The sequence below is a fragment of the Watersipora subatra genome, chromosome 3 (genome assembly GCF_963576615.1).
Source record: "Watersipora subatra chromosome 3, tzWatSuba1.1, whole genome shotgun sequence".
Taxonomy (NCBI): Eukaryota; Metazoa; Bryozoa; class Gymnolaemata; order Cheilostomatida; family Watersiporidae; genus Watersipora; species Watersipora subatra.
Window position 1 is genome coordinate 68,293,628 of NC_088710.1, and position 26,395 is coordinate 68,320,022.

The 26,395-nt window shown below is 35.2% G+C and overlaps 1 protein-coding gene across 1 annotated transcript; it reads right to left on the reverse strand.

Moving 5' to 3' along the window:
• Positions 1 to 170: 170 nt before the first annotated feature.
• LOC137390928 (transcription intermediary factor 1-beta-like) lies at positions 171 to 24,400 on the reverse strand. Its single transcript, XM_068077243.1, has 9 exons — positions 24,302 to 24,400; positions 23,640 to 23,823; positions 22,668 to 22,824; positions 19,212 to 19,395; positions 17,495 to 17,691; positions 13,692 to 13,862; positions 8,988 to 9,096; positions 5,440 to 6,162; positions 171 to 316 (listed from the first exon to the last, which is right to left on the reverse strand). The coding sequence occupies exons 2-9, from the start codon at positions 23,813 to 23,815 to the stop codon at positions 171 to 173; spliced, it is 1,863 nt and encodes a 620-aa protein (XP_067933344.1). The 5' UTR covers positions 23,816 to 23,823; positions 24,302 to 24,400.
• Between the last annotated feature and the right edge of the window lie 1,995 nt (positions 24,401 to 26,395).

Consider the following 26,395-nt stretch of genomic DNA (forward strand, 5'->3'; position numbering starts at 1 on the left):
ATCACTGGATAGATTGTGTTGTGCGTACATAAATTGTCCCATCTTGGAACAGTTAATTACAGTGTTAACTAAGGAAAATAATATGGAAAAACTATCATGCTGTTGAGGCTTCCTAATTATATATAGATAATACGATAAATAAAAGGTTATCGCAGACTACCATGTAAGAGTCAGGCATTTGGTTGTGTATTCATCCGATAGAACAGAAGAGAAATTGTGCTACTTTTTGGAATGATCAAGTTTTGTCCAGATACTTCGAGGTCGAAATATGTATTGTTAGTGATGTTGGCATCAGTGAACTGTGACACCTGTTCCCCTAAAAGTGACAAAAGTAGTGATATTTAATTTTTCATGGTTAAAAACAAATCAATGAAATGATTGCCATTATGAAGTCATTTCATTTTTGGTTGTGCATTAGCATGGCATGAGATATTCATTATATATATATATGTAGTTTTTTTTAGCAGTCCACAAACATTTTCTTTAAAAAAAAGTTTATGGTGCCAAAAAACCGCATCGTCTTAGATCGCATCGTCCGCAAACATCTTAGAGGCATACACTTAAAGAATATCTGCTAACTTGAGAATAATTTGTTTTTACGTCATCTTTTTTCCTATACTGTGTATACTACACCATGCATTGCTTTTATCCAATTCATGAATAAAATATTTTATTGCAATTATCAGAACTACTTTTTAGAATGCACACTTGTTGTACTAGCTACTAAGTAACTCATTGATGAATAGTTTCTATCTATTACAAAAGAGGTTTGCGAACAGAAACATGTATTATTAATAGTAGTAGTATTATAAACTACTAGGTGAATACCCGGGTAATAAAAAAGTCTTTGGACAAAAAATTTATTTTATATAACATATACAACATCTACCATTCTAACTTTTAAACTTCAAATCATGAAAAAAGTGTTTTTTGTGCAGTTCAAATGAATTGAGAGAAAAAATAAAACAACTGTAAAGGCTTTCAAACGTTTTCAAACAACTGTAACTTTTAAATTTCATTTCATGAAGGATGTATTTTGTTGAAATAAATTAAGAGGAAAAAGAAAACTGTAAAGGTGTTAAAATGTAAATGTGAAATTATTAGCAAGTAATGGCTAAATATAGCCTGTTTTGCTAAGCTTGTAATGAAAAATTATTTGGTATACAATTATATGATTTTAGTTTGTTTCAGTGTTGGCATCATAAGGCGAAAAATTGTATAGACGTAGAGAGTGGTATAGAAACCCATAGTAATTATCTAATGCAATCGCCTCCTGGTAAAAATCATCATCATTAAAATATAGTAACAAAACAACATGTTAGCCTTAGTAACTATAGTTACCTACAAAGTAAAAAATATTCACACTATACACTAGATTTTTAAAAACCAATCTACTTTTACCAATGTTTTATACCACTTCTTGTTAAAAAACAATAGATTATAGAGTACCATCACAATGGAACAGTCTTCCAATAAACTTGTACAAAACTTCTGCATTTACTAGTTTTAGAGTTAATGTTAAAAACCATTTGTTAAGCCTAGATTAATCTATACCTACTATTTGAGTATGCCAACTCCTGTGGGCCCAGCACCATGACTAGCTGCAGTGCTACTGCGCATGTGGGCCTCATTATGCCTTAACAAGTATAGGAGCTAAGCTTTCATATATTTTGTTTTAACTTAATCAATATTATAACCATATCTCCATATTGCTTAATGTTATATTTCTACTTTCTACTTCTATATTTTTACACACACACCAATTCAAACCTAAAAACCACAAAAACCTATGGTCTCTTAATGAATGCTACGGATAGTTAAACTGGAAAGGAAGTAATTGCTGGAAAAAGCTTTTAGTTATTACTAGAACAAAATTCTAAACTTTGCGATGCATAGATTCAGAGGTAGAGGTCATAGGATGAAGATATACAGAGTAATTTATTTCAAAATAAATTTTAACTTCCAGTCTTTTTACATTCACTGAGAAAACAGTGATGCATCGAGAGCGAGGGAGAAAGAGAGTGAGTTCATAGCTTGCATACTGAAAATTACTTTGTGTGCAAAATCGAACTTTTGCTCAAATTGTATGTTCATATGTTAAGGCAGTTGTGAGTAGAGGTCTCACTGTGATGCTGCCTACTGGTTGGCTTCTTCAGAGCTGAGATCGCTTCCTAGTTCTAAGGCTACAAATTTTTCATTGAGTTAGCATAATAATAAACCTAATTGATTAAACTTAATGGTAAGTCTTAGCAGCATGTTTTTATGCTTTCCTACTTTTAGGCAAAATTTTTGTACTGGTGATTTACAAATTAAATCTAATTGTCAAAGAACTGCCCAAGTTTTTCTACTTGCGCTCCAAGAATCAGACCACTTGAGTACAAAACAATGAGAGTATATATTTCACAAATATATAAGGGTACAGTCAAATATACAATAAACATTTAATTAACTGCATGCACCGTGTGAGACTTCCAGGTGCTCTGCTTTTTGTTGCTTCTGCGGCGTCTTATACAATCTGCTGGCTTGGTTTGGCTTTGTCCCTCGGTTGTAGGGCCGATTTGGCATCCGATCCTCGGCCAACTGGAAACATTACTGCGAGTCGTGTTGTCTACCGAGTCAGGGCTCGACCCGGTCCTGGCGTCGATCACCTTACCATCGGCAGTCCCCTCACTCCTGGCCCCGGCGATCAGCCACCACAAATTATTACAAAGTATTTACAACATCTCTTAACCTACTCTAGAGTCACTTGTATTTGGATTAATAAAGGTAATTTTTGCAACATCAAAGCGAGTGAGTTGCTTCATCGTGGTTTCCTGTAGCAAATGAGTTGAGGACAACAATTACCATTGTTACATGGCACGCTATGGTCTACACCCTACACCAACTACTAGATCTTGGCAGTACCACAATTTTAGAGAATGTTGCAAAGCATGATCTAATAAATCTTACATGAGCTGTGCGAATGGCGCAGAGCGACTTTTATTGTAGCTGCTTTCTTTGCAGGTTGGTATGCTTCAATAACAATGAGTCATATCATATGTTCGCTATTTCTGGTGAGCATCAAATTCGGTTTTAGACTCATGATTACGAATTAAAACACTGCGTGGTCGTGCGCAAATGTTAAAGGTTGACTTGCAACAAAATTCACATTACAGTTATTTGGTATTAAAAGATTCACCGTGTCTTACTCTGCTGTATTGTAGGTGCAAAATATGTGGAAATGTGATCACAAGCTCTTAAAAGCTCAAAAACGAACAGTTGATCGCAGCCGTCACGTAACCACCATAGATCGGAATCAGTTTATTTTTCTGACGTGGTCATTACATTTGGTTATTGTTTTCTCACATGATGTTCCCACGTAAATTGAAAGGCCAATAAAAGGCTCAATATAAAACTTCTCGTAGCACTAGTTTATGACAAACACTTCGGGTTTTACCGAAGACCCCGTATCAAATATAGATGCTCGCTACTTTACAGTTTTGTTTCGGCTTGGTCTAATCGTCTAGTTGTAATCTGATCATGTGACCCATTCGTCACCAATAATTTCTGCAGCATTTTTCGATTATCACAGGTGACCAACAAGCTCGTCATGTTTATCAGACAATCAGGGCCGTAACCTCCTATACTGCAGCTACTGCCATGGCAGTACCAGTTTTGAGGCACAAAATCCTTGAATTCACGCCATTTTTGCTTGATGTTAACCCATTGGCTGGGGAAATGACCAAAATGTTGTTTCTCGGTTGTGTGGGGAAACGACATTTATGTCGCTTTCGGTAAACGTTTATAAAGCTGTCGTCTAGTAATGTTAAACAAAGGATATGAATGCTAGTAAGTTTTAAATATCATCAACAAGATATCAGTCGATGAATTACAATATGGAACGATTATCTGAGAGGCGTTGATTTGTTTTAAAAGCTAAAGAAATCGCGCCTCCTTGGAAAAGAATAAAAGTTGGAAAAACCAGTCAACATCGGCTCGACTTTCAAAACGGTAAAATAAAAAATTATTTGATCCTGCGATCGTTAGTGATTTTTTGTCTGATCAGAATAAAAATAATTCAGATGATATAAGTGATGTAAACTTTTTGGACTTTTATTATACTTGGAATATACAGAGAAAAACAATCGTTATGGTAGCTTGCACGGCAACGTTATAGCGTTGGACTCTACCGAAAGGAATGCTTCCAAGCATTTTTTACAGAGACAATAATACATGGTTGTATTTTTTTTGTAGTAGTAGATATGTAAATGAATGCTTATGTACCAAAGATTTTGTTCATAGAAATAGATTTAAGTTTGAGCTATGCATGTAACATGATAGCTCAAACTTAAATCTACTACTACTTGCTCAGTATTATAGACTATAGTATAAGTGCATTATTTTTAACATGGTGCTCTATTAATTTTACTTTTTAACTCTACAATGTTATTTGATTAAATTATTTCATAGAAGACTACTCGTCTCCTACACCATTCAGCATTGTGCCCGGTGATCATTTTACATCATGCTAGCTGTGGGCAACCCCTTTAGCAGCTTTCATTCACATTATATTTTTAATAAGCATTGTTAAAGACAATCTCAATAAAAGTTTTATATTTAGAAACCTGGTTTATAATGTCAAAACTGCTGTTAAAACATGTGCCCTAGCAGGAGCCAAGGGTGCTAGATTTGCACCATTTTGACTTGTTATACTAAAGAATTTCCCGGGGAGAACCCCCGGACCCCCTCTTAGACCCCCACCGAGCGGGCGCTCGGCACCTCTCTCGGACTCTCCCTGCAGTACCATTTTCAAACAGGTAGATACAGCCCTGCAGACAATGATATGTACTTCTTCAAGCTAAAGTTGAAAAATTAAACGAATTTTTACGGTGGGTTATCGGATATCAGTGCTGAAAGTGACAGCATTACAATAGCGATAAAATTTTTAAAAAAATTGTTTTATTGAATGCGTGAATTATATTTGTGAAAATATTTCGACGAATGAGGTTGCCTGAAAGTGTAAACAGAAGCCATCTTGCACAACTACGTTCCATTTGAGCCGTTTTGGAAAGAGATTCCAAACTACGGCGGTCTCGTGTGGCTGCGATTAACTGTTCGTTTTTTAGCTTTTAAGAGCTTGTAATCACATTCCCACATATTTTGTACCTACCACACAACAGAGTAAGACATGGTGAATATTTTGATACCGAATAACTGTAATGTGAATTTTGTTGCAAGTCAACCTTCAACTATATTTCAAAGAACAGCAGCGCGTACTCTTTAGGGTTCAAACCAGCCGGAAGTTTTACTAGAGGAACATTCTAGAAAATTTTCTTCTCACACGCCCAACTTTTTCATCCCCAAGTAGGCAATGTAAAACAGTAAATGAGTTAATCGAGCAATTCAAATGTCTAAAATAGTGCATACTAAGTAGTGGCATCACACGACATATCGACATACCTGTCTTTATGTTTAGAACATGAACACTCCGAGTAGACTGACTCACAACACATACAAAGTTCTTTCGGTACGGTACGACGCCTTGAGGTGACTGGATAGGTGTTGCTGTCCAGACGACTATCCCAGTAGACATGTTAAACCTGAAGACAAGCCTGGCATTCGTGTTTGACACTATGATGTCATTATCACCAGCAGCGCATATTGCTACAGCTCCTGTACCAAGCTGGGAACATGGAACATTTTTAATCGTTTCCCCGTTGAGGGAATATACTGTTAGTCTTTGGTTCAATCGATCAGAAACAATTATTTGATCTGAAATTATAGTAAGTTTGCTGCCGTAACCATAGGTGGCATTATCAGAGTGTTGCCACTGTGTGATGGGGTTGCCGGTCAGATCATGAACGTGTATTATATAGGGATTCCCATGAACCAATGAGTAAATTCTGTCATTATATACTACAATCGCATCAACAAAGTTTGCAAATCTGACCAAGGAAATAGTTATATGATAATGTTCATCAACTCTTGCAACACTATAGTCATCCAGTCCGACATAGGTATTTCCTTTGTAACAGCAGACAGATCGGCAGTTAGATGGCATATGGTTATCCTTGATCAAGGTCACGGACTTCGGGAGTGGCTTACTAATAGTGAAGCCCTTATCCCAACTGATCTTTCCGTCTTCTTCAGAAGTTATTTCCACCTCAACATCTCTACTCGTATCTAAAGGAGGTTAGATCAACATGGGAGGTTAAGACAATAGCAATGATAATGACATATAACAAAGATAAGAACAACATATAACAAAGATAAGAATGACATATAACAAAAATGGGCATCATTGACTCGTAATAGTTCACAAATCAAATGCTACTGTTTATGCTTTAAAAACATCCTTTGTAGGTGTGATGTCTTCCAATAAGTATTTACTGGTACTTTTCTGAAAAGCACAAATATTTAACTTCGAAATTGTTGTAATTCCAAAAAATGCATTGAGCTCACATGCTAAGTAACCGCCTTTTAAGTTATTGATTTAAAGCGTATGACAAAGATTGAACCATTTAGTCATAATTGGTTGCTTGCTTTTTTAGAGTTGAATCAAAATCAAGTTAAAATAACTCTGAATAACATAAACAGACACGAACGCTACGGAAGCTATCATAACAAGTGGCATTAAAGACAAGCAGTTGAAATGTTTGCCGTTGAAGCAGTTGAAATGATATTGCGTGCATTACAGATTTCTTCAATAGGCTCTTTCTTTAGAGGATAAAGCCTGATTCTCATACATCTCAGTACTCACAGCGCATGAGGTTTGTGACGTCACACGAGAGCTCAGAACTTATGAGTATGAACACGATGCTAAGCACAGTTAATAGTGTAAAGACCTGCGCTAAGTTTCGACTGTTGCACATTTTAATCATCATTGGGAATGATCGCATGTGCATAAAAATTTTCTTTCTCACTTTCACCTATACTGTTGGTGATGGTTACACAGTCGAGTTAGGTTTTTGTTAACAACGCTAACAATTACCACTGACAATGAGAGAGTGCATGGCTTAGTTAATCGACAAAACAGCTAAATTTATTGTCCTTGAGAGAGTATAAGGTTGTGATCAATGAGAATGATTATGAAGTAAACTTGTACGATATTACATACGACAAGCTTACAAGCCACGGAAGGATGAGAGAGTCAGACCTAAGTGATGAGAGTCAGACTTTGTTGGCATAAAAAGTTTTTGTATATTTTTATTGCTTCCATCATCAAAGGAGCTTTGAAAACAGAAACTTTGTGCATAACATGTGTCCACTGTCATCGAACTAGGAAGAGGAGATATTTACTAGATGTAGCCTGGGTGAGAGCATAGCCACCTCGTGTCACACTTGGGATGCACCTTAAACCATAACTGTCACGAACAACTTTTATCGTATTTACTAGGTAAATCAGACACGCTGATTCCGATTTTGTACTCAAAATAAAGATTAGTCCACTAACCTTCAAAGTCATTTAGGCTTTTTTAAAGCGTTTCAATATCCGTTTCGAAAACAACACAATCGGCATTACAAGCTCCGCCCATAAATATGTGACGAAACCTAGCTTTTTCAGAAACGGAAGTTCGGAATGTTTAGTCCGATTTAGAATAATAGAGATGGGTGTCTTAAAACCCATTATTATCTAAATCCAGCCTGTAAAATAATTTCAGTTTTTTATGAAAGGGATATAAACTATTTAAAATTGCTTGCAGCTTGTTACATTACGTTTAAATGGGCTGGACGCCGAGAAAAATGAGCTCAAAAAGCACGGTTTTATCACAAGCTAGCGTTGTTATCGCGCTTTTTAAATATGCAATGCTAAATAGCTTATCTACCTTTCAGAAAAGACTGATATTATTTTTAAGGCTGAATTTAGATATTAATGGATTTTAAAACACCCATCTCTATTATTCTAAATCGGTATAAACATACCTACGTAACTTCTGTTCCTAAAAAGCTAGGTTACGTCACGTATTTATGGGCGGAGCTTGTTATGCCGATCGTGTTGTTTTCGAGACCGATATTAAAACGCTATAAAAAATCCTTCATTACTCTGAAAGTTAGTGGCCTAATCTTTATTTTGATTACAAAATCGAAATCAGCGTGTCTGATTTACCTAGTTTATACGATAAAAGTTGTTCGTGGCAGTTATGGTTTAAGACAACTACAAGCTGCAGCACCATCTTTGGCTGTAGATTAATCAAAAAGCACTGTGTTAGAATTTGAAAAGCAATGGCGTGCTCCACTTTTTTTCAAAGGGGCCACCCACTCGGTGATGATCAAGCTGAAAGCTTGTCCTTTAAACCCTTCTTTTGTCCTTCACGAGGAGTCCTTTAGACCAACATTTCTTATTACATGAAAATTGCATACCAATTTCCAAATAAAGTTATGTATCTTTACAGTACCACTTCTACAATTTTTGCCACACTGTAGAACATCACATGATTTTTAGTTCGCTGCTACCTATAGATGTTTCGTTTCTCAACTTTAACAAAAAATTAACTACAGTAAAACTACTACAGCTTTACCAATGGTAGGTTTGTTTTGATATTTCCACAGTTCTAAGAAGTATTGAAGAGGATTTTGATCGGTTCTTAAATCAGGTTCTCACTTAAATATAGTTTTTAATTGGTTATCAATGTTGAGCTGAGAATACAAGATTTTTCCGAAAACAAAACCGTTTTGAAAGCATGGTTATAAGCTGCATAACGCATAATTAATTGTTTTCACCACACACCATCACACTCCATTATTACATTTAATATTATATCTAGGATCATTTCAGTTAGGTCAAATGCTTCTACCCAAAATAAATATTTATGGTGCTTTGGACCTTATATTGAACCTCAAACAGTGCATGGCCAAAATATGACACTAACTCAACCAGAAGCAGGCTTTCAGGTCACTACCAATTCATAAAGCTCAACTACCACTGCATCCATTCAGTTTGAATAGATGAAACTTCACATAAAATGTTTGATCTGAGGTCATATTAAGTAATGAATAGTACAGATTACCGGTAGAATGAATAGACGCCAGGTATTGTACTTCTAAAGCTGGTAAGTCCTCAGTCAGAAGTTGTTTGAGTTTTTCCCTCAACTCCTGATATTTGCGTATAATCTCCACCTAGCAACAACAAAAATATACACCATGTTAAAAAGTTATTGGCTGATATTTGTATGTACTCAGGTGACATTATTGTATGGCTCAATAGTTGAAGAACTGGGTAGCTGTTTGCAACCGATGCTGCTCTTTCGGGTGGTCTCAGGTACTTTGTAGTCTATTAGTGAGATTGTTCCTGGGATGTTAGATATATATGCAGTTGACCAGTTAAGATACCTATGTCTTCATGCCATAAAACTCATCTTGCATACCGAGGATATCCAACAGCATCTATCAGAAAGTGTCAAGTTGACCAAATTTGCCAATAACACAGTTGGGAAACCCTAATATTGATCTAAATCACCAATCTTTAGTACAAAGGGGCAGATGTTCTATATGAGCCTACCCCGAAATGAGATTTACCACAGCAGGAATGCTTCAGAGTGATGGCTACTACAAATGTTGAGACTATCAAACACACCATCAGTAGATATTAGTAGTATGGCTTATATCAGCATCAACATTCGTGAGAGGCCTGAGTGAGAGCTGCTACGTGACTTTTACACATGGACAAGATTTAAGCTAGATAAAGCAGTGCTGGATCAAATCAGTAGATACCGTAAAACCTCTATTTGAACCCCACTTATATTTGAATGCTACCTATATTTGACCGCCTCTGTAGAAAGATTAAAAAATAGAACGCCACCCTTTAATTGAATGCTACCTCCAGTTGACCGCCACTTTGACATTCTGTGATCTTTATGAACCCATAATAGCAAGTGATCAGTAAAAAAGTGTCCACAAAATCGTCCTAATAAGGATCCGATTACATCAATAACAATTCATTCTTTCGCTGTCAACTCCAAAGTTTTTCGTTAAAACGTTAAAAAGTTTTTTTCGTTAAAACTTTGAAAGCAACGCCATAGAAATAATCAGTAACCATTTTAGGCTAATAGTAGTTCCTTGTTTAACGCGGTTTTGATACTTTGATGTATGTAAAAAACGGTTTACATTTACAATGGTATATGAATGACTAGTTTTAGGCTAAAAGTTGTGCTTAACATGCATGCGGCTAACAGCTTATCATTATTTGTACGTAATGCAATATGTAAAAGTTTTTCTCAGCCAAATAAATTGTATGGACGCTAATATCGACTAGTTCAGCAGTGCAAAGCGTTCCGGTCAAAAAACATTGTGGAAGGTATTGAAAAACCAGAAAACGTTCATTCCATCGAAAGCAACAATCAGAACGCAACTGGCCGAGCAAATAATGCAAATATTATGGTTTCAAAAATGTTAATTTTTGTTTCTGAATGTGTTATAAGTATAGTTCATTTATGTCACTTGTTCTTGAATATGTATTTGTAGCATTTGATAGATTATCGTTATATAACTTATAAATTTGAAGATTTATAGCATATTATTTGATAGCATCATTGCAGTATCTGAGCTTACAATGGATCAACGCCGATAACTCCTCTTCTATTGCACATAAAAAGCCAGTTTTGGCTGCAAACTGAAACAAAGATAACCATGAGTGCAATGAGGTTTTATGCAACAACTATATAAATATTTCTCAAAGTATGTGTGTATGTGGCTCTGTCATTCCAGCTATAGCTATAGCGCACGCTGATTATTTTCCCGATGCGGCCACGCGTTACGATGCCCATGTTAAGAAATAATTTTCGTAAGATTCGATTACTATATCTGGGGTCAAGGCCAATCCTTCTCGCGCGGACAATTATTTCGTCTCCGTATCGTCATATTCAAAGTTTTGATGAATAGCTTCTGATGGAACGGTAACCTTTTTTATACACACACACACACACTTCTATGCAAGAATTGTTATTATTGATTCTACATATTCAGGGTTTTTATTTTGTTTTCTCAGTTCGAATTAATTGTATCATAACCGAATCATCTTTTATTGTAATCGCAGCAAAACCGACTTAATTTAGCTATTACTTGCTAATTATTTCACATTTACTTCTAAACCTTTTTAGTCGTTTTGTTTTTTTAATTTATTTGACCTGCACGAAACATTTTCCTCATGATATGACGCTTAAAAGTTGTTTGACAAAGTTTGAAAACTTTTATAGTTGTTTTTATTTTCTCTCTTAATTTATTTCAATTACACAAAACTCTTTTCTCATGATATGTAGTTTGAAAGTTAGAATGGCAAATGTTGTTCTATGTTAGAAACAAATCAATTTTCTGACCAAAGACTTTTTTATTACCCGGGCAACGCCTGGTAGCACAGCTAGTTGTTAAATATAGTTATAAAATAAAAATATGCCTTCATATTTAGAATGATATAAAAAATTGAAAGCTCCAGTATAATGCAAAGCAAAACAGACTTTAATATCATCGCAGATTAATTGCAAGCAATAAATATCAACTGGTAGAGATATTTCTCAGCTTCCTATGCATATTCATTAAGAGATCTTTGACAATTTGGAGGTAAATTAGCAGATTTATTGCATCCAAAAGGGTTAATGTTGCTCTACCCAAAGGAGAGGGCAAAATATAGGCGACATGTGCTTCGTCCTTAATAGGGTTAACTTTATCTTCTCAAAATTCTGACGAGCCATGTAAAAAAATACAATGCCAGCCTCTATTTGAACGCCACTTCTATCTGACTGCCTCCATAGGAGAAGGGTTGAAAAATAGAGCGCCATGGTGTTCAAATAGAGGTTTTACGGTAGGCTGCTATATCAGATATGGCGGTGCCAAATGATAAGAAAGTATACTTAAAACAGGAGAAGTTCATAAATGATTCAACTTTAAGGCAACAAACAGTGTCCCACCACATTTGTCAGGCTACCAGGCACCTAAAGTCATAAAATTTTGGCAAAAATCAACAATATAAACTAGTACACCTTATACAGTCATACCTTGACATACGGGTGCCCCAACAAACAAGAAAATTGAGATATGAGCAGAATTTCGAGCAAGTTTCTCCGTTGAGATACGAGTAATCTTTGAGATACAAGCCGGTTCTCGATGGCCATTATATGGCCAAGTATGCGTGACAATTACGATAACAGCGTCACTCAGTCTTTCTCCTCAAATCAGTTTGAAAAAAGTTTGTTAAAAGGTTGGGTAAAAGTGAACAGTGGCAAATAGTGAACATGAGGCAAAAAACGCTAAACCGGAAAGGGAAAATAAAAAAGTATGACGACCAAATTAGAGTTTAATAACAATTAAACTTAGCTTGAAATGTGTGTTTAGTAAACTAAATTCATTTAAGTTAAATTCAAAGTTTCTGTTACGTAGCGTCACAAAAGTTTAGTGTACCGAACGTGCTGCTGTCAAGTCTCTCCATTAGCCACTGCGTCTGTCTCGAAGGTAAAATCTTACAGTAGTGTAATAACAGTAATGTTACATTTTATAGCAGATTTTAACAACTGAATAGTTATTTTTTACTTTATTAGCGTAGGTACTGAATTACAACGATTAAAAACACATTTTTCTATCGTAATATTCTGTTTTATACGGTATGTGATTTTTTCATAGTATAGTAACGAATTAACTTGTAGTTAGTTATTTCATATAGGAAATAGTGCCTTGAGACACGAGTAAGTTGACATACGAGCTCAGTCCCAGAATGCATTAAGCTTGTATGTCGAGGTATGACTGTATATGACTTTTGGTTCGATTAATCTGAACCGAGTTAATGTGGTACGCCAAGTGAGTTATGCCACTATATGCCAACGGGTCGTGGATACCTGGGCTAAGATATCAGTCTCTAGTGTCATTTGAGCTCTTATGAATGACAGAATGATCACTGAACAGGCTGGTGACAACGGCTAGAACGACTCTGATGCGGACCTAATTGATCTTGAGATCTCATGTTTAACTGAGACATTAAAGATGAAGTTTGAAGGAAATGTGGACAAAAAATGAAAAATATAGTGACCTTACTGATTTTTTGTGTGTGTTACAACTGCGAAATGATTTTGTTTTTTTTAGCGTCAAAAGAGAGATCCAGGCATACTCTCAAAAAAAAGTGAGTGCAGCTTATGTCATATTTTCGTTTTCCAACTAAACAATGGTTTTGTTTTTTTAACATGAAATTTACTTAACATTGTTGATTTTACTGTCAACTACTGAATGCCCAGTGTTGCATGGGTAATAAAAAAGTTTCAGCATTGAGAATTTATTTTTAATCAACATATTCAAACAATCAATTAACCCTTCTAACTTTTAACTGAAGGTGTTTTGTTTATTTCTCTATACTGCGTTTATTTATGTGTACCGTGTTTATTTCTGGGTAATTCATACTGTACTGGCTGCAGTACCTACTGCAGATATATAATGATTGCAATAGTTTTGTTGGCCATGTGAATTTAGGAACTTTTTAAGTATGAGCACGCATTTTTCTTCTGGTATGGCTTTAAGCATAATGCTAGCTGCAGTGTTGAGCTTGAAGCCATGAAAGATTGGTATCTGTAATGAGTATGTGCACAATTTATTCCATAATATAGCCAGTTGGACAGTGTAGTGTATTGGATAAATGCCTGTCTCCAGAACTGGAGGTTGTGAGTTCAAATGCGTCCACTTTGCAACAGTACGACATGAAATAGCTGTTAGGGCCTTAATTTAGCGAAAATGACTACCTGATGGCTGTGCTTGAACCAGGCCTCAATGTTGAGCCGGTGTTTGCTGAGATCCATAAGCTTCAGCCCAACATTTCCTTCCATAAATTCAGCTATTTGAACCTTGGACTTGTGCCTCCTTTCTATCAGTTCTTGCTCAAGAAGTGCGTACTTTGTCTCGATAGCCTCCATCTGCAAAGAATTGGACTACCTTGCTACTTCTAGTAGCCTGGTCAAAATCATGTACATCTATCGTCAATAGTCGTATTGCAACTAATATTAGTACAAACTATTGTTACTAGACTTAGTGCAATTAATATTAGTACAATCTATTGCTACTAGTCGTGATGCAACTAATATTACTACAATCTATTGTTATTAGTCGTGTTGCAACTAATATTAGTACAGTCTATTGTTACTAGTCATAGCACAACTAGTATTAGTATTGTACTATCTATTGTTACTAGTTGTGGTGCAACTAATATTAGTACAGTCTATTGTTACTAGTCATAGTGCAACTAATATTAGTACAATCTATTGTTATTAGTCGTGGTGCAACTAATGTTAGTACGAACTATTGTTACTAGTCGTGGTGCAACTAATACTTGTACAATCTATTATTACTAGTCGTGGTGCAACTAATATTAGTACGAACTATTGTTACTAGTCGTAGTGCAACTAGTACTAGTACAAACTATTGTTACTAGTCGTGGTGCAACTAATGTTAGTACAAACTATTGTTACTAGTTGTAGTGCAACTAATATTAGTACAAATTCTTGTTACTAGTCGTAGTGCAACTAATATTAGTACAATCTAATGTTACTAGTCATAGTGCAACTAATACTAGTACAACCTATTGTTACTAAACGTAGTGCAACTAATATTAGTACAAACTAATGTTAATAGTCGTGGTGCAACTAATGTTAGTACAAACTATTGTTACTAGTTGTAGTGCAACTAATATTAGTACAAATTCTTGTTACTAGTCGTAGTGCAACTAATATTAGTACAATCTAATGTTACTAGTCATAGTGCAACTAATACTAGTACAACCTATTGTTACTAAACGTAGTGCAACTAATATTAGTACAAACTAATGTTAATAGTCGTGGTGCAACTAATATTAGTACAAACTATTGTTACTAGTCGTAGTGCAACTAATATTAGTACAAACTATTGTTACTAGTCGTGGTGCAACCAATGTTAGTACAGTCTATTGTCACTAGTCGTGGTGCAACTAATGTTAGTACAAACTATTGTTACCAGTCGTAGTGCAACTAATATTAGTACAACCTATTGTTACTAGTCGTAGTGCAACTAATATTAGTACAAACTATTGTTACTAGTCGTGGTGCAACTAATATTAGTACAATCTAATGTTACTAGTCATAGTGCAACTAATACTAGTACAACCTATTGTTACTAAACGTAGTGCAACTAATATTAGTACAATCTATTGTTACTAGTCGTGGTGCAACGAATGTTAGTACAAACTATTGTTACTAGTCGTAGTGTAACTAATATTAGTACAATCTATTGTTACTAGTCGTAGTGCAACTAATATTAGTACAATCTATTGTTACTAGTCGTGGTGCAACGAATGTTAGTACAAACTATTGTTACTAGTCGTAGTGCAACTAATATTAGTACAATCTATTGTTACTAGTCGTGGTGCAACTAATATTAGTACAAACTATTGTTACTAGTCGTAGTGCAACTAATATTAGTACAAACTATTGTTACTAGTCGTAGTGCAACTAATATTAGTACAATCTATTGTTACTAGTCGTGGTGCAACTAATATTAGTACAAACTATTGTTACTAGTCGTAGTGCAACTAATATTAGTACAACCTATTGTTACTAGTCGTTAGAGGTGGAATGAGACACGAGACATCTTGAGTCTTGACCTGTCTCGTCTCGTATTTGTCTCGTCTCGACCTAACTATTGCCAAACTCGAGACAGGAAATAGAATTAAAGCACCTGCGCACGGCTGTTAAAACATGGCTTTCGCGGTAACAACAACTCCATATATTGTAATGGATTGCGGGCAACTGCCTTTAAACTTATACGAGGTCCGTTACTACCTGTTGTTATTGATTATGTTGGCCGCCGAGTCTAATCATATAGTCTGGACAACGGCCCTGTTAATATATTGTTGTCCGGTTCTGTGTCCTAAAAACAGATACTGGGTCGTATCCAATTACTCTCCGGATAATCTGATTTAATAAATAATACTGTTGCGGGTAAAATATCTGTGTTTTATTGTATCGTGCCCAAACACCATTTGCCCTTCATAAAATTCGAGCCTCTTTTGTATACTACCAATTACGGGTAAAACCTGCCTGTACACGGAGAAATGAACTAAAGGCCGTGTCGACCATAGACCGTGTTCGGGTAACAATGACATTATCGTTAGTTCAACATAAGGGTATATACAGTAATTCATATAATTTCATGAGTACAATTTAAATATAATTCACATACTGCAGTTAATACACAAACAAACTTGAAACAAATATACATGTACAAAGCAATACGTTTATAATAATTAGTATCAATCAAGCTCAAAATTCTTAGAAATACCGTATATATCTTTGCTATTTTAGAGCTGTCTGTGTCACTTTTGTGTACAAAAAATACATGCATATCGCAATTAAAATGTTGTATTTAAATTATTTACACCAGGTGAAAATTCAATTTAACAAGAGGTTTATCAATTTTATATATTAAGTACGCTAGTCCTTGTGTAGTGAAATCATCACCAAATGCACATTATTTTACTGTCTTGTGTCTCGAGTCTCAAATTTTTACAAGACAGTGTCTCGAGTCTCGTCTCGAACTTAAAAAACCTGTCTCGTTCCACCTCTACTAGTCGTGGTGCAACTAATATTAGTACAATCTATTGTTACTAGTCGTAGTGTAACTAATATTAGTACAAACTATTGAGTATGACTAATATTTGGTGTGAATTTCAAATCAAAGAAATATCACCTAAAAATGTTATTGTGCAAAATGGTAACCGAACATCTTAGCTTTATTTGTTGTGGTTACATTTCTGGTGGGTCGGTTAACTCTATCACCCTTAGTGACTGCTCTACTCCATCTACTACCACTAATCATGTAACATCATTCCATCTGACTAAAAATTTAAAACGAGCAACAATTGACTTTCCCTTTCCGCAGTAAAGTACTACTAAGCAATAGTATTCTTCAAGTACTATCGTCAAATTTGACATAAAAAGTGGTAAGATCTAAAATCCCAGACAATGGACCAGAAAATCTTACCCGTTATTTAAAAGGAATGTAGACAAAAAACACATTCAGCAATATAATACAAAACTGCTATAAACATTAACCTCGAGACGTTTTTAAAAAGTACGACATATACCTATTTATACTACCTATTTATACTATCGGCACCATAGAGAAGTCACGCAATGGCTAATAAAGATGCAGAATACGAAGTGTTAATAACACCTGTACTCTTTATAAATACACTTCAATCAACAGAGTTACATATGCATGGCTGGTTTGAATGATCTCTTCGAATTCTATATGTGACCAAAATAGTCAAAACTGGGGCTTATCAAATTTCATCAAGTTTTAGTGCGTGAAAATTTGCCAGTAAAAGAAAAGCAATGCCAAAGCATTCCGAACCAGCATTACCATACTCGACAGACAGAGTGCTGATGCTACTCAAAGCATATGCCAATCGGACAACATTGTCTAGCAATCGTTGACTCTGTGATGCGCGCCAATAGATAATCCGCAACTCGACATCTAAGTTCAGATATGATTGGGTTCAGAAAGGTGTAAGTACCTGCTCATTTCTAGTCTTGCGAAAAGCATAAATCATCTCCTCTGTCTCTTCTTCAAACTCAAGCACAACTTTGGAGGCAGTTTTAAAAAGAAAAGACAGCTTCTCTTCCCTTTCCATAATTTGAACTTTCAGTTCATCAGTTTCTTTGTGTAGCTGGTCCACCAACTCGGCCAATGTTACTAGCTCATGAGCTTTGCCTGAACAACAACAGCAACTAATACGAGTTGCATGTCACATTAAACATGCTACATATGTGTCTCAAGGTAGCAACACATGTCTATCGGTATAATATGTAAGGTTAATTAGAGTAGACCTGCCATCATAATTATAGATCACTTGTTAGAGTAGATCTACTATTATTATAATAATAGATGACATGTTAGAGTAGATCTACTATTATTGTAAAGATAGATGACATGTTAGAGTAGATCTACTATTATTGTAAAGATAGATGTCATGTTAGAGTAGACCTCCTATTATTATAATAATAGATGACTTGTTAGAGTAGACCTACTATTATTATAATAATAGATGACATGTTAGAGTAGATCTACTATTATTGTAAAGATAGATGTCATGTTAGAGTAGACCTCCTATTATTATAATAATAGATGACTTGTTAGAGTAGACCTGCTATTATTATAATAATAGATGACATGCTAGAATAGACCTACTATTATTATGATAATAGATGACCTGTTAGAGTAGACCTAATATTATTATAATAATAGATGACCTGTTAGAGTAGATCTACTATTATTATAATAGTAGGTGACATGTTAGAGTAGACCTACTATTATTATAATAATAGATGACCTGTTAGAGTAGACCTACTATTATTATAATAATAATAGATGACCTGTTAGAGTAGACCTACTATTATTATAATAATAGATGACCTGTTAGAGTAGATCTACTATTATTATAATAATAGATGACATGTTAGAGTAGATCTACTATTATTATAATAATAGATGACATGTTAGAGTAGATCTACTATTATTATAATAATAGATGACATGCTAGAGTAGATCTACTATTATTGTAAAGATAGATGTCATGTTAGAGTAGACCTACTATTATTATAATAATAGATGACATGTTAGAGTAGACCTACTATTATTATAATAATAGATGACATGTTACAGTAGACCTCCTATTATTATAATAATAGATGACATGCTAGAGTAGATCTACTATTATTATAATAATAGATGACATGTTAGAGTAGATCTACTATTATTGTAAAGATAGATGTCATGTTAGAGTAGACCTACTATTATTATAATAATAGATGACCTGTTAGAGTAGACCTACTATTATTATAATAATAGATGACATGTTAGAGTAGACCTACTATTATTATAATAATAGATGACATGTTACAGTAGACCTCCTATTATTGTAACGATAGATGACCTGTTTCATCACATTTCTGATGAGTTGTTTCTGACACTTCAACTATGAATTGGAGTAACTTAAGCTAGTCTGAATCTCTACTATAATAAAAGCTTTGTCAGTCTGTCTGAAGCCAGATTGTGCTTATAAGTGTGATTACAACCAGTACGCTATGCGTCATGGTCTCTCACACAATCATAATCTTCAGACGCGCTAGTAGTAACCAATAATATGTTAATATAATAATAATATTAATAATAAACACTGAGATTTGTATATATAAATATATATATATATATAGATTTAAGTAAAGACATACCATTTTGGCAGCTCTCTTTGCTAGCAACGCACTCTACACAAAATACTTTGAGGCAATCCGAGCATCCCAATGCACATGACAAGCCTGAGTGTTCATCACAGTCGATAACCTGCAGCTTGTTTGCTTGGCCGAGATACTCGCTTATAGGAATCTTTGGGTGCTCAATAAGTACATCATCATGAGACTGTAAGTTAGGAATAAGACATTACAAAACTGTAAAGTACATAAACATTTACACACATAATTATGGCCTCACAACATGAGGCGTTTAAACAATCATTGTTTCAATAGACTATGAACCTGTTGCACCTTCATTATCGATGTAGGTCTGTAATTACAGGCTACCCAATTTACTATGTTTCCATGACACACATGATTTGCAAATTTGAGCCAATCCCCAAGTTAACCGCATCATGGAAATGGCATAAATCCGCAAGCGAAGCGAGTTTTCCGAATCACAAAACTTTATCGAATCCATCATGCTTGCGGATAATGAAAAAATCACTTGCGAATAATGCACATTAAAATGCCGCTCCAGCTGTTCAATTTTAAACATTTGCGATACTTCTATCGTTTTTATTCCGATCGAGTTTCATGTGTTTGCGTCGCTAATTATTAATTTATAGTGAACAATTCCTTATCTTTTTTTAACAAGGCGCCGGAGTCAATTCGCATCTTGTGAATGTCCATAGAAACACTTAATTCGCACGATAACACAACTGGCCACAACTCTAAACCTGCATGATGCGCTTCATGCGCGCCGTGGAAACATAGTAATTGAGTTCTCTCTACAGCCTGCCTAGATAGTCATAAAGCAAACATATAGTTTGAAGGTATCTAAAAGTCACAAAACACTTGAAGGTAATGGAAGGTCATCTAAGCTAATTGACTAACTAATTGCCTTTATTTGCTAATATGAAAATAAATGAGGTTAGAAATCTGCTAATTGAATTTCTTTTTCCGTGAATTTCAGATTTGAAGTGTGTACATGTATCTCCAAATATTTTATGTAGAACAACTTTATAAATCGACTACTTCCTGGCGAAACAAACTTCAAAACTGGGCGTTGTTATAGGTGGTTAAAAAGCTGTACGCTTGATCCCATCGTTGTTGAATAGATGGCAGAGAAGCATGATTAGGATAGCTTGAGAAAAAAGTTTGTGGCATAGTCTCAGTGTGCACCAGCAATCTAGCTGATGCCATTCTAAGTAAGCCTGCCCCATGCGAAAAAAGAACTCAGGCAAGCCTTGGCTTTTAAAGTTATAGTTAAAGGTTGACCTGCAACAAAATTCACATTACAGTTATTTGGTATCAAAAGATTCACCATGTCTTACTCTGGTGCCAAATATGTGGAAATGTGATAACAAGCTCTTAAAAGCTCAAAAACGGAAAGCCGCCATAGATTGGAATCTATTTATTTATCTGACGTAGTCATTACAGTTTGGTTATTGTCTTGTCACGTGATGTTCTCACGTAAATTGAAAGGCCAATAAAAGACTCAATATAAAACTTCTTGTATCACAAGTTTATGACAAACACTTCGGGTTTTACCGAAGACCCAGTATCAAATATAAAGATGCTCGTAACTTTACAGTTTTGTTTCGGCTTGATCTAATCGTCAAGTCGTAATCTGATCGTGTGACCCAATACTTCGCAAATAATTTTTGCAGCACTTTTCGATTATCACAGGTGACCAACAGGCTCGTCATGATTAACAAACAATGATATGTACTCCTTCGAGGTGAGGTTAAAAAATTAAATGAATTTTTACGGTAAGTTATAAGATATCACTGCTAAAAGTGACAGCATTACAATGACGATAAAATAGACACGTAAGAACAATAGACACGGTTTTATTGAATGCGTGAAGTGTATTTGTGAAAATATTTCGACGAATAAAGTTGCATGAAAGTGTAAACAGAAAGAGAGAGGGAGAGAGAGGGAGGGAGAGGGGGAGGCAGAGGGAGAGAGAAAGAGAGAGAAAAAGAGAGAGAAAAAGAGAGAGAGAAAGAGAGAGAGAAAGAGAGAGAGAAAGAGAGAGAGAAAGATAGAGAAAAAGAGAGAGAGAGAAAGAGAGAGAGAAAGAAAGAGAAAGAGAGAGAAAGAGAGAGCAGTTAGTAGGACAACGGATCTGTAAAATAGGTCATGCATGTCATCAAACCTTAAAAAAGGTTATGTTTTTATGAAAATAATGTGTAAATGAAAAATAAAAAGGAAGGGCAACTCTTTCAATGATATCTTTTGAGTTGAACCTTTCAATCTTTCTGTTGAATTTAGTTCAATCAACCTTCAGCTTTAGTTGTGTTAAAGGCTAGTTCACACTATACCGTTGTATGTCGGTGTTAATCACACAATACTTTGGTGATCGTCTGCAATAACAATGTTCACATTATTAAAAACCTATTCGCATTCACATCAGCGAATAGCGGAATAGCATTCTCATTAAACAGTGTAGTCACGGAACCAATAAAATACTAGTCCCGCAGCAGCTATCATAAAACAGAATATAGATCGAGCAATACCCTGACAGCCAATCACCACCGCCGAAGGGGTGCACATTGCACAGGCTGTCATAGATGCTCAGCGAACTACCGTGAAATTTTGACAACTGCGATCTTTCACGACGTATCCACGTTGTCTCGGCGATGCCTTTGGTTTACGATGCACATAGTCGACAAATAATCGCTGAGAGAACAACTCTGACAATGTAAAGTGAACTAGCCTTTAGCAACACCTAGGCAAAAGATTAGGCAGAAAGTCAACCCACCCATAATTATATTAGTGATAAGGCATTTTCATGATGAATATCAGTCTATTTAATACAAAGCACTCTAAACAATTCCGTCAGCAAGTAAAGTCACAATAATAATGTGTTGCCCAAGCATCAAATTTTTTAGCTAGTCGAGTAGAAAGTGGCCAACATTAAACTTTGTGTTTGTTATTGACCTGAGTCCCTAATCTCACGCTGAACAAAGGAAATTACTCTGCATTAAAGTAATAATGTCTATTGACCACGTTCACAAAATACAAAGACTACACCTGTCTCACTTCTGAACCTAAGAGTAATGACATGCGCTGCCTTTTCTTCTGTACATGGGCATTGGCTGCATATGATATGCAAATTGTAAAATGCTCACACTGATGCAGGCTACATGAGTGACATGCATTAAAAGCAAGCTAGCAAATTGCTCCCATGTAGGGCACTTCAGGCAGTTCATACCTAGCGCATGATAATATAACTTTGCTGATAAAAAGGCAGGGGAAGTTTAACTGATTACATCAAGCTGGAAGGGGAAGCCCCTTGTCTATTTGAAAGTACTGCATGTACTAGTTAGGAAGAAAATTGGAGCCACCTAATATGCAGTACCATCACACCATTGGTGAATCTACCAAGTTGCCAAGTAGCTGTTAGCATCTGGCAAATATTTACAATCGAATACACTCCAACTTTCATACCTTCTGATGCTTGGCGCAGTATTTCTTACAGCAGGAAATGCAATATACGGCAGCCGTCTGGTTTCCTTTACCTTTCTTCACACATATGTCACAGGCAGAGTTGTTACCTCCTATCGTATAGGCTGGCAGCTTCTCTATTGGTATGTCAAAGACCTCTCTGCAATACAACGCGGATGAGCTGACCTACAGCCGCTGCCAATATATGTGATAACGAACAAGAAACTAATAGCAGCCCAAACTGTTAAGCGCTTAGCATATTAGCCTATGTCGCTTGAAACATTCCTTTCTTAAATTCGGATTTAATAGTTCCGTTCAGTAAAATAAATACCAAAAAATCAGTATGTACACTACATTGGCAACAATATATATGATAGCAATACTCTTTTCACTAATGCCAAGTAAAAAAATTTATTTCCGCAGTGAAAATTCTACAACAAAGTGTGTTGTTGTGTCTGTAGCAAACTGGATCGTAAGGGATAGCATTAATCTTCATAGATTATTATTGTTTCCGTGATGTATTCTTTTCTTAAATAACTATAAACCATGAACGTCAAAAATGAAACTGCAAACCTTATTGCGGTAACAGACATCACAACAATGTTCACGTAATATAAGATAAACAAAGAGACCAATAATGAACATACCTATTCGCTCCTCAAATACCGGTCGACTAATTCTATTCTGTTCATTTTAGCTCATAATAGTAATAACAATCTTAATAATTTAGATCAAAGAACAGATTATCTGCAGCAGACGATCAGGCCACAAAAAAGTGTTACGCTAAACACGGAGGGAGAGGGTTGGCAAGTTCTGGTAATTTGTCGACAAGCATGCGCTTTATTTACATCTAATGGGTAGCATAGTTTTTTTACTACAATGTCAGTGTGTTTAGTTGAGATGGCTACAATGATTAAAGAGCAGTTCATCTGCAGAAAGAGTGGTTCATCTGCATATTGTTGTTATAAATATTACCTGCAGTGCTGGTGTGGACACTGGAGAACTCCGCTGTGACTCAGTGAGATATGAAGGCATCGTGAGCAGTGAACATGGGAACAAGGCAACGATTTGGGATTTGTCAGCTCATCCTCAGCACAGAAACAAAATCCACATTCAACTTTTGCTGACAGTTCAGCCTCAGCTTCAGCCATCTTCTCAACTGGAACAATAAGATATTTTTGTCATAATATATATATAATTATATATATAATTGGTTATAGTATAACACAATATACATATAAATTGTATAAATGTGTACTATGTCATGATATAAAGTCTATTTTCGCAAGTTTGGTAGTGACTGCAGGTTAAGACACGTGAGCAATGCAAGAGAGAAAACAATGACTATAAAAATCATATACATATTGTTGATTGACTTCTTCAAATAATTGCATAATTGTGAGGGTTTGAGTCGGCTATAGGTCCTGCATTGCTTTGTATAATTCTAAGAAGTAAATTAAAAAGTGATTGCATCACAAGCTGAGTCTATCTTTCTACATCAACCCTTTTCTGATAAAGAACTTCATGTGCAGCCCTAATTTTATTTAACTTTACAGTAACCAATGGTAGAGAGATAAAAAGCAGGTATGCATTAACAATTAGTTTTTTTAATGACTAAAAAATATTTTAAGAGTTACCTCAACCGCCTTATGGAGTGCTCTTATTCTAGCTATGTCAGTAAAAATGATACGTATAATAAGTCGACCAATAAGTCCTTATTGATCGAGCGGCAGGCCTCGCCAAGAAGGCGTGGCTTATTGATATGAGCAGACCATAGAGTTATCTCCCCCTAGAGTGATAACTACACGAGCGTTTCCGGTGCCAACAAGGAGCGTTTAGGCCACGCCCCTTTTTTTGTGCTAGTCAGTCGTAGTGATTGACTAGATCAATAACATCAGCCATGAGAAGGGTTAAACAAGGATCATGAATTTCCAGTTAAGATAGTAATAAATGCTCATATTAAAGAAATGATGATTATAGTTTATTACTTTAATATATGCTTATTATTTAAAGCAATTCAATACCTACCAGGGATCGCTAAACATATTATGGAAATGTTTACTTTTTCATATCCATTTCCATCAATGATATACAGCCCCCACAGCCCCATACAGCAATGATATACAGTCAATGATATACAGCCCCCCTGTATATCATTGTTTCCATAAACATAAATATTTCCATAATTTTAGGGAAATGGATATGGAAATTTTATTTTAGAAATATAGAAATGTTATTGAAATGGAAATAATACGGAAATGTTATTGAAATGGAAATAATATGGAAATGTTATTGAAATGGAAATAATATGGAAATGTTATGGAAATGGAATTAATATGGAAATAATATAGAAATGAATTATGAAAATGTTATGGAAATAATATAGAAATGAAGTAGGGAAATGTTATGGAAATGGAAATAACATAGAAACGATGTAGGGAAATGTTATGGAAATGGAATTAATATGGAAATAAATTATGGAAATTTTATGGAAATGGAAATTATATGGAAACGAATTATGGAAATGGAAATTGTGACATACACGTAATCCTTGATACCTACTTGACTTGCAAAGGCACTGAAAAGATAGTGTTAAGTAAGTGAGTTAATGCAATCAGTTACTCATAAATAAGAAAGATAGTCATACTAGAGTCGTATTACATTAGTGTGATGGGAAGCTAATTGACTGCCATCAACTATGAGCTGTACTAACCGAGTTGCCCAAGTAATGAAAAAGTCTTTGGACAGAAAGTTTATTTTTATATAACATTTACCATTCTAACTTTTAAACTTCATATCATGAGAAAATATTTTTAAGCAGTTCAAATGAATTAAGAGGAAAGAGAAAACAACTGTAAAGGTTTTCAAGATTTTTCAAACAACTACAACTTTTAAATTTCATATCATGAAAGAAGTGTTTTGTTGAAATAAATTAGGAAAAAAACTGTAAATGTGTTTAAATGTAAAATAATTAGCAAGTAATGGCTAAATATAATCTGTTTAGCTATGATCTGTCATAATATGATGTCAGCTAACATTGTTTAGCTATGGTCATTTGGTGGGTTAACTATGGTCATTAGTTGTGGTGTATCACATCCTATTTCATCATGTTGTTTTTATCATCCTATGTGAAATGTGTCCTCAGTTAATATCCCAATGTTGTCAAGAACAGTCTACTTGTATTCATTCAATATATACCGTACTCAAGCATAATACATTGAGTTTCTATATACGCATCAATTTGACATGGCGTCGTAGGCAGGATACGAATACCACAGACAAAATTGTTCAGAGAATAGTAAAATATCACCAAGGATATATTCAAGTCAAATATCAAGTATGGCGACTGGAGTGAGACATCCTGACCCGCTGGATTTCACCAATGCTCAGGAGAGCTGGAGCGATTGGATCAAACGATTCCAAAGATTCAGACAAGCCAGTGGACTAAATGAAAAAAGTGCCAGCAGACAAGTAGACACTTTAATCTATGTAATGGGAGACGAAGCAGAAAAGGTTTTCGCACAACTGACAATATTAACACCATCTACAGAAGAAGCAACAGCCAACCCAAGTAAGTTGTATGACAATACAGTTGAAGCGTTCAACAATTACTTCAATCCAACCAGCAATACGCTTCATTATCAGATTATTTTTGGCAGCTGTGTGCAAGTTATGGGACAAACGAATGAACAATTCATCCGTGAATTGTATGAGTTAATCAGTAAGTGCGG